At 43.7% G+C, this 12,107-nt stretch overlaps 1 protein-coding gene across 1 annotated transcript; it reads right to left on the reverse strand.

The window, feature by feature from the left end:
* Positions 1–7,257: 7,257 nt before the first annotated feature.
* Positions 7,258–11,443, reverse strand: LOC129110723 (dermatan-sulfate epimerase-like protein). The gene has a single exon (XM_054622910.1). It carries the CDS (start codon positions 11,441–11,443, stop codon positions 7,796–7,798), a length of 3,648 nt encoding a protein of 1,215 aa, XP_054478885.1. The 3' UTR covers positions 7,258–7,795.
* Positions 11,444–12,107: the final 664 nt, after the last annotated feature.

The following is a 12,107-nucleotide window of genomic DNA, read 5'->3' on the forward strand; positions in this document are numbered from 1 at the left end:
GCTGATTTTTCACTAAAGTAGATGCATTTTTAAACTTGTAGACATACCTAGAGTCAATTCGTAATGCTCTGGACAAATGTGTTTCGAAGCGCACTATTTCAAGGGTGAAGAGAAGAGGCAATTTAAACAAAGACGCCAGCAAAATTAAAGAGAGAGAAGACAAGATTCTGGGACTTTAAACAATAAACTACAAGTTCAAGGAACAGCAACTTGGTTGTTGATGACCAAATTAGGAAACTGAATTTTTACTTCACGTTCTGCCTTCTGCATGCTCTATCCAGTGACAAGCCCTCACCTTAACCGAGTATTTTCAGTAGGTGGGAACACGTCTGACACTGATCTCATGTTGTGTGCTAAATGTGTGAAAGGGCAACTCTGTACAATGTCTGAACCTGACTCTCTAGACATTGTCCGGAGTTCTTATGAAAAATCAGTTCTAGTGTCAATGTGGCTCTTTGTGCAGTTCGTCCTGTACCCTTCTGGTCATTTCATCCTGTGACCGAACATCAAGGACAATTGAACAGTTGGTATGAATTGTAAATCATCTCACACCAGCAAAGAGGACACCTTTTACCTCCATCAAAGCAGTGACATCTGTTGTTGTTGTTTTGTTTCTTCTACCTTTTTATTTCTACTGGTTGCAACTATGAAGTGTTGTTTCTTACATCAGGAATCAACGTGCAACAGAGTCAAATTCCCCCCAGGAGTAGTGGTGGTGTTGTCCTGGCCTTGTTCGGGTCTTATAGTATCTTAGCATCTCCTCACTTTAATTTTTTTTTGCCAAGCAGGCCGAGAATGATGATCTCTAAGGAACCCAACCATATGAGCAGAGAATCTGACCATCTGGCTGATAAAATCGCGGGGGATGAGAGAGGAGTGACGAATGTCCCTCGTCTCCTGCCGCCTGTCAGTGTCAAGATGTCTCTTTTCAAAAATAAAACACTGTTGTCGGAAGCTGTGCAGATCCAACAGTGTGATTGCAAGGAATTGTTAAAAGTGAAGTTTATTTTCTTGAAGAGAGGCGGAGAGAGTCACCCAAAGGGAACAGAAAGAAAAAACCCTCATTTTAAGGTTGCATTCTTGGACTGTGTAGATAGCCACTCCGGGTGGGACCGTTATGGGAATGGGGATGATATGAAATCTGTGTAGAGTAAAATGATTGTCTTATCTCTGTAGCTCACAGTGCAAGAATCCCTCACCCAGTCAGGTCTCCTGTCAGTGCTTTATTGTAGGAAATAGCTTTCCATTTCCTCTCTTTTCAAAAGAACTATGAGATGTGAATATGGAAGTGAGGACGGGGGGGAAGCGATGCTGCATTTCATTTCCAAAATACTTCACAACATGTTGCTCTGCTGTCATTTCCAAAGCACAGTGTGACCAATGTCATAGGGGCCGTTACTCCTCCTCAAGACATAAATTCCACTAATTAGAGATCAATGACTCATGCTTGATGTAATTAGGCCGGATGGGACGCACCCACAAAAACTGTATGACATGTATTCACCCCCTTTTTCCTCCCCCTCTCCTATCAGTCCCATTGTGTATAACATAAAACATGAAAACTAATCCCCTCGGCAGACATGGCCGGCCTACACATGGTTCGGGAGAGCGGCGGCTGCGGCAGCACTTTGACAGGCGGGTTATGGTTTCTGGGTCTCTGTAATGAAGCACTACTGAGTGTGTCATCGAGGAAAAGAGCCTCTCCCCATCTGTCTGTCGGCCAGCCAGCTGGACTCAGTCCTACACCTCAGAATAACACCAGGCCTCAAACGCTGCAGCACGGCCACTCTTTGCTTTAACGGGTAGGAACCGCTCGTTAAATCAAAACAGTGGCTAACCCTTTCCAGCACCGAATGGGCAAACTCGTGTTAGTCAGCTAACAGCTAAATCATTTCTTATTATCTCTTTTTTCCTGCTTACACATCATTCTGCTTGTTTTTTTGCACCGCCAGCAAACCACAGTGGTTGAAACAGGAGAAACAGAGCAGCCCTGCACAAAGTCGTAGTACAGTGGCTCAATTTCCAAGAGTCAGAGAGCTCGGTCTGCACTGCAAAAACTGTCTGTGATACCGAGAACAAGAGAGGGGATTAACTAAATTGTCAGGGGAGACAGGTTAAGCTGGTTTGTACTGAAGGGTCTCACTTCCAAAGTCAAAAAGTCAGAAGCTTTTCAAAGCATTCTGCTGTCATAATTTTATGTCATGGTCAGGGAAAATTTAATTTCTACAGACTTTCATTTGACTTTTTGAAACAAATGAACTGCACTAAAAAAAAATTTAAAAAAAATGTTTGCAAATAAACAAATGGAGTAAATGATTATGATTGAAATGCACCAAGGACCTTGAAATCCTCAGAGAACAGCTCTGCAGTTAATGTGGAATTATCTCATTTTGACAAATTCAGCTGGCAATATCCTGTCAAAAAAAAGAAAAGAATTGGCAATAAGGACAGTTTTAAGCCTTAAGGAATGTTTCTGAATCACAAGCCAGCCTCGGTAAAGAGATCTGCCTGAAGTGAAATTCAAAATGCCTCATCCGGTCTGATTTCCCTGCGCTATACGACCAGACTGGGCTTCATTAGCAGTTGCCTCTGCTCTTTATCGGCATGGAAGATCCCATTTTCGCCACAGAAATGACTTGCCACCGGCTACAAATTGACAAGGCGCCATATTTCCTCGCAAGTCAACTTTTATTAATAGCAACTCCCGTGATGTGCGCCTTCCCGCATCCAAAACGCGGCCGTGTCATCAGCAGGTAAATGTGAACAGTGGGATGTGAGGACCTCACAGGCATTGTTTACCAAATTGTGTTATATGATAAATATAAGAGGAGTGTCATTGTCCAGCTGCTTACATCTGGTCAGGAAAGTCTGAATCCATCCCTCTCCTCTCCTCTGTCATTTGAAGGACACAAGTCATGCACATCGAATTCATATTGAAGTTTTTAAAACTCTTAACAAGGATGGCGTCGCTCTCCATCAGCGGGCTAATTCTCCAGCACAATGGCCTTACACGGTATCGATGATTACTCCTCTCCAGAATATCAGGCCACTGGCTGAGTGATGGCGGCTGAAGCAAAAGGTTAATTAATGAGCGGTGGCAGGAGCGATGGCTGCCGGCGAGGGAGAGATTCTCCTGGGACTTGGACTCACCAGCGGCGAAAAGATAAAGGTGGAACAGCAAAGGGTATGACTACTCAGCTGAAATGGAGTCGGCTATTCTCTCCTGGATAGCCTCCATGTGCTTAATAGTAGGAGAGAGCTACTCGATCACTTACCCGAGCTGCAGCATGGAATTAGATTATGATGCAGCTTTTCATCATTTCCCATATGAAACCCCTATTTCATGCAATGATTATGTATCGGTTATCAAACATCAGCGGTAATCTGTGAGGAAACCTTGGAGCTGGAATTAGTTCTGCAAATCTGCTTCTTATGATCAGACATCAAAAGGTTTACATAAAGCATATTTGTTCTTCCTGTGCAGCAGCAGTCTTATTTCCAGACGGGAAATAAACAGTCTGACATATAGTTATATTTTTAGCCCGTTTCTAAGACGCCATTAAATTTCATTGGCAGAGATTACAGATTTATTTAACGTGTGAACTAGACTGATTATTTTTATAGGGAAGATTAATGTGCTGTGGCATCCTCTTAAAAAGTCCAATGATAAAGTGATCTGTGTTCTATCTTAAAACATAGAACATACTTTCTTATAAGGCAACACTTTATGGAGGTTTTAAAATAATAGCTTAGCTAATGGTTAATGAATAATATGCTAATGCTTAATAGTCCATTTGATAACATTGAATTTATGGCAACTTTTGGGTTGCCATGTTGTGAAAAAAACTCTCTCTTCAATTCATTGATAAATAACTTTTTCTGCAGTCAGACATGTCAATAAGGTCATTCATAACTAGTGATGTTTTCTTACTTTCTAATAAGCATCAGATTTCACTAATGAAAATGATAACATATAAATTATTAGTCAATTATTCATTAACTACCAATGACGTCTTTAGTTACAACAGATACTGTTATATAAAGGCTGACTTATTGGAAAAAGGTGTTGTGAAATAAATCCAGTGACATTACAAAGTTGCAAACAAACAACATGCATTAATGGTGCATTCATACTAATTATTTATAAATCAGGTATACGCCATTATTGAGAACATTTTGGGTGCTGTTTCTGGTTGTAAAACTCTCCCTGGCTATTGTTTACCCTCCTCCACCTTCTCTGTCTTCTTAGCTGCAGGGCATCTGGACCACAATCAATGTATTAACTATCTATTAGCATTCACTAGTGAGCCCTCTGTAGTTATAAATGCTAATAAAGTAAGGGTTGTCAGTCACAGAAGAAGTCAGTAAGCTACATTGCTCATTTGCAAATGTAATGTTAATAAGTTATTGATTTGTAAATGGTTTTGCAATAATCCATCAATACTCCAGCTGTTAATCAATAGTTAATAAAAGGAGATGCCCGGCAGTGTTCTGCAGTAGTGAGGAGGAGGTTTTCAGAACAGAAGTACTATCAACAAGTTGTTCAAAACATATGACCAACAAATCTGTCCCTGGCCCCTGTGAGATATATATTATATATTACATTATTAGATACTGAAATACAGCAGAGTATAAACACAATATTTACTCCTGTAACATAGCGACCCAGTAGTATAAAAATGGAAATACTACTAAATTAAACCAAAGTACAGTACAGTACTAGTAAATAAGTACTTAGTTACTTTCCACCACTGCCTGCTGGAGGACGATAAATACCAGCCATAAAGATTTTCCCAACCTGGCAACCCAATAGCATCAGTAACTTATTAATTGACCATTAATAAAATCATTAGGCTATTTCATTAGAAAAGTGATAAAATCCCCATAAAGCTGTAAAAGTAAGATGCATCATTCCATAGAACTGAAGTTATGGATACCCCTGGTGTAATGTAACTAAGTACATTTACACAAGTACAAAACTTAAGAGCAATCTGGAGGTACTTGTACCTCTCTATTTTATGTTTATGTCTTTATCATTCTACTCCACAACATTTTGGAAGACAATATTGTACTTTTTATACCTCTAAATTTAAAGCACTAGTAACAGGAGTATTTCCACATTGTGTTATAAGTAAAGTATCGGAGTACTTCTTCCACCACTGTTAGCTTCCTCGACACACTCGTCTATAACATCAGAATGAGTATTGGTAATGAGATTATTCATGCACCAATATTCCCTGGATTCAGAATGAATCATAATAGGCTGCTTAACGTACGAGTGCAAGTCAGGACTTGTAGTCACCTCCCTTACAAAACATTTGCCTGAGGTTTTTCCTCAGTGAAATAAGGATTAGGAACAGAGGACCCTGCCAAGCGTTAGAGTGTTACAGGAGGGATAAAGAACAAATGAGTAATGAAATGACTGACTCGTTGGCACCAGTCTGACATCCGTTTTTTTTTAAAGCCTGCTCCTTTTAAGGTCCAAAAGATGAAAAAGAAAAAGAATTGCCTGACATGTTTTTAATTGTTGGCTCCTCCTTGTCATGCATGTCACTCATTCAAGCAATTAAGCTTCTGTCATCCATGTCTAATAAAATGGGAGATTTTGCAGCTGAATAATTGTAGCAGCACATAGATGTCTGCATAAGTTCAACTAGTGGTTTAGCAGTAACCATTGTGAATGGGATTATTAAAAGGTTTTGTAGTGATATATAGTAGTTTAACATATAGCCTATAATAACAATTTCTGCAGCAAATGAGGATTGATCTTATATAATCACATGGTATACATTCTTTTATCACAGCGTAACATAATTCACTGCATCCGAACAAAAGACTGGTGGTCGATATATTTATGAATTTATTATATTCTTTACATTATCTCTACCGCTTGCTCCCGAGCCCACAGAAAACCGTTATAAAAAGAAAAAATGATTGTAATTCAAGGCCACAGAAGCAAGGAACCATATCCCCACGAGCAAATACAAAACAGAGTTGGTAACAGGATTGCAACACCAAAGTGAAAGCATGTCTGCCAAGTCTACACATTCAAAGACCACGAACATCAAACGGGGTTTTTTTTCCAGGCAGTCAAGGGTTTCAGTGTTCGTAGAGAGGGAAACAAACAGGACTGTTTCTAGCTGAGGGAAAGATGGATATTTCTAAATGGGAACAGTATGTTTTTTTCTTTTTTTTTGTGCACAGATGCGAAGGGGGACGGTTTATAATTGAGTGAACCATCTGTATGTTACACGTGATCCATTTACAGTACATAAATAGTTAAGCAAGACAGCATCGAAAGGTTACTGCGGAGAGTACAATTTCGCCCAGGCCAAAGAGCGTAACATCACAGAGTAGAAATGGTCTCTGACTTTTCTTTTTTCTTCTATAGCTTTACTTAATAATCCTCCCCTGCTTCAGTTCCTGTTCACTCCACTGCTCCCCGAACTCTCTCAAGACAAAGGCCCGAAAAGATCATTGGATATCTGATTGACCACGACGGGGAAATGGAAAAATTGTTTGCATTTCCTCCGGGTCTTGAAAGGGAAAACAGCACAACAATAAAAAAAAAAACAGGGTAAGCCTCAGTTATGGGATCTTGCAGATTAATATGAGTAGCTGAGGGGGATGCTTTGGAAATTGCTTTGACTAGAAATGTGTCAAGGCTGACAGGTTTTTTTTTTCTTCTAGTCTGATTCCTATTAAGCACTTTCCTCTGATCTAATTCAATAAATGCCAAAGGGAGTTATAATAATCATATTCAGTCCTGATCCTCTGGGATATGTGTCTTTGGAACCCATAAATACTTCTAACTTTCTTTTCTTCTACACATTATATCTTCAGAGGTTCACATATCTTCAGAGGTTTGATATTTCCCAAGCTAATCGGGTACATTCAGTACAGCTAGCTTTTGAAAATCGCTGAACCCCACATACAATCAAAGAAGTCACTGCGAAAGTGCTAAGCCACCAAGCCATCATGACATATTTGAGCTTCAAATAAAATTCCTCTACTGATGTAATGACAATACAATCTGTATCATTCACACGTCTCTATTTGAGCAGCAAAGCACCACTACCCTTTTTTTCTTTTCTCCAGCGAGTCTATACATTGCAGCATTTTGTAGACCAAATTGGTCTCTCCCAAAGCTGCAAATTAGAAGACTGTCAATGAGTCTTACTCCTTAATGAGCTTCATAACGAATCTGTTTCAAACCAGTAAATATCTCTTGATCCCCCCGCCTACCCCCCAAAAAAACAAATGAGCCAGTTATAACAGATATGGATTTTGCACAAACAACTCTCTGACATCACAGATTAGGGATTGGAAAAAACTAATTTTCTCATTTCTTACTAAAACAAACGGTAAATAATCTTTTCACTGTGAAACTGAGCTGTTGTAGGATGCTGCAAAATAACAAAATGTATGCTCAGATTTAACTCTGCAAGTAAGACAGCAAAGGTCTAAAGTCTCACACAATAAAAAAAGTGCTACCAGTGAGTGTGAAGGGCTGCTGGGGGGAAAAGAATAACATGAGCTCCCTTTTCACCTATTTTAATGTAAAATATTCCTCCCTCACAAACATCTGTTGCTGTATTCTGTACGACACCCAAACAAACACAACAAACAGGAAAACGATTGAAATGCTACTCAGTTTCTCTTCAACTTGTAACATCTTGTAACAATTTAAGGTCAGTGCAAAAGAAAATAAACACTTTACAGAACCCGATGGCAGTTACAGTAAACGAGACAGCTCAATATCAGCTGACCAGCAGCAGCAGCAGCAGCAGCAAAGTTAACTGGTGTAACCCAGCCTCCTCATCACACTCCCACACACGTCCTCTATTAGTCTGATGTCCTTTCGCGGCATATTTTGTCTCCACATGTTAATGTTGGCCGGTGAAATGTCTCCCTCGTACATGAGATTGTACAGGCTTGTGGAGGTGGTGAATAGAAGTTGGTTGAGGGCTGCGGGTGAGACCGGCACCCCCAGAAAAGTGTGAATGCTCTCCGCCGTCTCCTGCGGGAAGTTGACCACGTCCTCAAACCTCACGTGGAGGTAGGACTCCTCGGGGAGGCTCTCGCCGACCCGAAGCACTGCGGCGGTGTGAGCCAGCCACAGGTGAGCCAGTATGAGGACGGGGTCCGTCTCAGACCGGGACAGCAGCCTCTGGAGAATTTTAAACTCCGGCGCCGCATTTGGGCACCCGCCAACGGCAGCGTCCTCCTTGAATATCAAGGAAAGGTGCTGCGGGATGTTTTTAAGGGAGTACAAGCTGGGTTTGCTGTTGTAAACCATGAGGTAAATCCACGCTCGAGGGTCTCTCCCCAGGTAGATTGTCCTCAGGGAGGATCCCACCACCTCCTGAATGAAAGGCAGTTTGAGCGCCCAGCTTCCACTCCGCATGTTGAGGACCACCCTGGCGTTGGGGTACTCCGCAACGTGCCGTCTCATCTCCCTGACGTACTCTGCATCTCTGTCCAGGCCCGCTCTCAGTCTGCCCTTCAGCTCAGACGCCGGCTCTCTCCTCCTGGATCTTCTCTTTCTGTCCCTCGAGGTGCCGGCTCTCTGGGGCTGTCTGACCCGGCTGCCCTCTACCAGCTGAATATTCTGCAAGTGCAGCTTGGTGTTGTGGACCACTGAGTGCAGCCAGCCCTGAATAATCTTAAAACGTCCCTGCACGGCGTCTGACCTTGACCACTCGCAGGCGTCGACCAGGGAGTCGAACTCAAACTCCGTCTCAGGAAAGTCCACGTGCTCGGTGGGAACTCTTATGTAAACAAAGTCCGAGTTGTTGTAGAAAAGGTGCTTGAGCATTTCCGATCCCGATCCGGGAAGGGTTGTTATGACGACGGTGGGGAGGGGGAGCCGGTGCTGCTCGTACAGTTTGATTTGTTTGTTTACTTCGCTTTTGGCACCCGCAACTTTCCATTTTACCCCACAGAGGAGCTGATCGCAGCTGTTAGACACAAACAGCAGCTCGGCTATCCACAGAAGGAGCACGGAGAGGAGGGCGTAGCGCATCAGCCTGCTGAAGCAGACATAAAACTTTCTCTGCATGGTCAAAAATCCTATGGCCACACAGAGGACAACCCCTGCTATCACATTGACTGTGAAGCCAAAGTCAAACAGCTGATTATTACTGCTGATTGGTTTGGGGATGAGTTGAGTCCCAAGGCCATATCGAGTGATTTGATATCTATCCTCAACTTTACAGTGACCTCCAAATCCTAAATAAGTCGACCTAGCTCCTATGTCTTTGTAGTTTGTCGCAATAGAGACTATCTTCTCTGTGTTATTTATGGTTAAAGAAAGTCTCACTCCATTTTTGCTGTTATCCACAAATTTACAGCTGGACACTTTGACATATGGGCCGTGTAACACGTAAGCTACTCTGCTGACTGTGCCTGTCATTGGAAAAGTGACATTGACATACTGGGTCCATCTCTTTTTAAACTCTGCCGCCTGCTCTGCCTCTTGTATCCTGGTATCAGGGCTGTGACCCTGGCTGTCGAACCAGAACATTTTATAATGAGCGTCCCATACGTCCATCATGGCGCCATTATATCTGTCCATGAATTTGAAAGGGACGTATTTAAAGTCAATGTCAAGATTGTGGAAAAAAGCACTGAGCGACCTCACAGGTGAATCACTCCACTTCTCTACGTGGTCAAGCACCAGCAGGGTCTGCGAGTTAAGCAGCACTAAAGCTCTGTACACACTCTTTAGTCTCATAGCGGGGGAGTAAGCCAACGCCGCTTCACCGCTCACAAACATGGTGTCCCCGTGTGAGGAAGCGACAATCACCTCCCCTCTGGCATCACCCACCCCCTCATCGGCCCATCGCAGCCACTTAGAGCACTCCCCCAACTGGCCCTCCCACGGCTCGTTACACTGGCTGGTAGGAGACGGACTGAACACCAAAACGTTGTTCAGGTAGCTGTACTTTGGTCCATAAAGTGCTTCGGAAACAAATACCTGTCCATTAGGGGCAAAGGTGAAAGAGTTCTGATCAGGGTGCTCGTGGCCTGGGTTAAAGCTGTTCCAGCCCTCCACCCAGGAGTAAGGCTTGTCGTGGACGATGTCATAAACGGCGCGGCCACCCAGCTTGCCAGACTTAAAGGAGACAAAAGTATTACCCTGGCCGTTTGGTAGTCCCGCTCCGTAAGTAACCACACCCCAGTTTGAGAAAATGTGCATCCTCGGCTTCCCAAAGTTGTGGGGGGGCTGCGGCGCGAGGTGGGAGTTGTACCAGATGTATTCTGTGTGAAGAGTAGCCCAGCGCTGGGCAGACGACTGCCCCATGGGACCATCCTTGGGCCGGTGCTTTCTAATCTGTTGGGCCAGCCAGTTGCCCGTCCCGTTCCTCATGACGAACGTGTCCAGGAAAACCAGCTGGCTCTCCGGTCCATAAAACCAGTTGTAGTTGGAGTCCGCGATGCCAACTGTTCTCTGGAAGCCGGGCAACAGAGTGGCGTAGTAAAACCAGAAGTGTCCACGCAGCCAGTTGTTCTGCAGGTTGTCGATGTTGAAATGGCGCTGGGCCAAGAAGACGTACTGTGTGATGGACTTGGCTGTGTAGCTCCCATAGGCGACTCCCTCATCCAGAGACCCATCGACGACATGGTTTAGGAGGAACATAGTTTTCTCCATGTAGCTGACTGCCACTTGTTTCCAGATCATTGACTCCCGGTCGTCATGCGATCCGACCACTATAGCGCCGATCAGGACGGCTAATATGTTGGTGGTTTGATGATTTTGGAGGTACTGTTTCCCCCACCCTCTGTACTTTGAGACTTCAAACAGCTCCTCCGTCTCAGAGCGAATTTTCTTGAGGTAAACATCCCTCCGCCGCTCATCCAGGTAGGAGTAAATAAAGTCATACGCTGTAGCAAACCCAGTGAGAGAGTGCGCCATGGGGACCTCATCGTTAGGAGCACTGGTCACCTTCCAGTCCGGGTATTCAGCCAGCTTATCCATAAACTTGATAAGAAACTGCAGGGCAGCAGAATCCTCTGGGCACAGCAGGCAGTAGAGAGCCAGGGGAGGCAGGTTGTTCCCATAAATCTCATTCCACTTGCTTGTAAACTCTGCATGTTTCGCAGGGGGCATGTAAAAGTGAACATTTGCCAACATGGTGAGCGCAGCGGCCCGGATGACTTTAAATATGTGACTGTGGGTGGTGGAGGACCTTTGCCTCAAGTGCAACACATCCACTTGGTTAAAATATAGGTTGGGATGGGAAGCAGAGGGCTGGAGTTTCCACTGCTCAGTCGCTCTGGCTTGTGCGAGCTTGACCTGCAGCAAGTCATCTGTGAAAATGTCTCTGTCCGTGGTGTTGAAGACCCCCGAGAAAGCCGTCCCCACTGCGAACAGTGGCAGTAAAAAAACGCAATATAAAACCCAGTTAACTGCCATGTTGCCGGGCATTTGTGAATACATTTTACTACTGCATTTAAAAATTAGGCAACTTCCTTAAAAAAAAAAAAAAGTTGTTGTAATGTCCCATAACTTCAGTTGTTATTTTTCAGAATAAAAGTCCAAGTGAGATATATTTGTTGAGGTGCAAGAGTCTGGAAAAAAAAATATATATACATATATACTATAAGACAAATGATGCAATGTCAACGTCCCGTGCATGATTGTCAAGAAGAGAGGGAAACAACTTTAGTGCAAGAACAAACACTGTCCACGTCCACTTGTAACAGTCTCACAACAGTTTGCAAAAGGCAACAAAACGCATCGCATGAATTAAACATGAACGTCTGAAGGTAGAAAGATTGTTCTGGTCCGGTTTGAATTTAAATCCAAGAAACAACATCCTCCACGTCTCCCACCGTCCTCATAGTAATACGTGTGCTCCTGAAGACTGGCAACCTTCTCCGCTCGCCAGTTCTTCCTCATATTGATGTCCTCCTCCTCTCCTCTTCTCCTCCGAACAGAACAGAACAGAACGGAACGGAACGGTCAGCCCCAGTCCGTGTCCGGTCCAATCACAGCCACCCAAAGGCACCGTGCTGCAACATCTGCGGACAGGAACCTCAGCAAACAACGCATCTCCGCAGATAACATTTCTCGGTATCTCCCCCTCTTCCTCCTCCTCCTC

Source organism: Anoplopoma fimbria, chromosome 21 (assembly GCF_027596085.1).
Source record: "Anoplopoma fimbria isolate UVic2021 breed Golden Eagle Sablefish chromosome 21, Afim_UVic_2022, whole genome shotgun sequence".
NCBI classification, from domain to species: domain Eukaryota; kingdom Metazoa; phylum Chordata; class Actinopteri; order Perciformes; family Anoplopomatidae; genus Anoplopoma; species Anoplopoma fimbria.

Coding starts and splice junctions, on each gene's coding strand:
- LOC129110723 (XM_054622910.1), bottom strand. CDS start 11,443: ATGTATTCACAAATGCCCGGCAACATGGCAGTTAACTGGGTTTTATAT.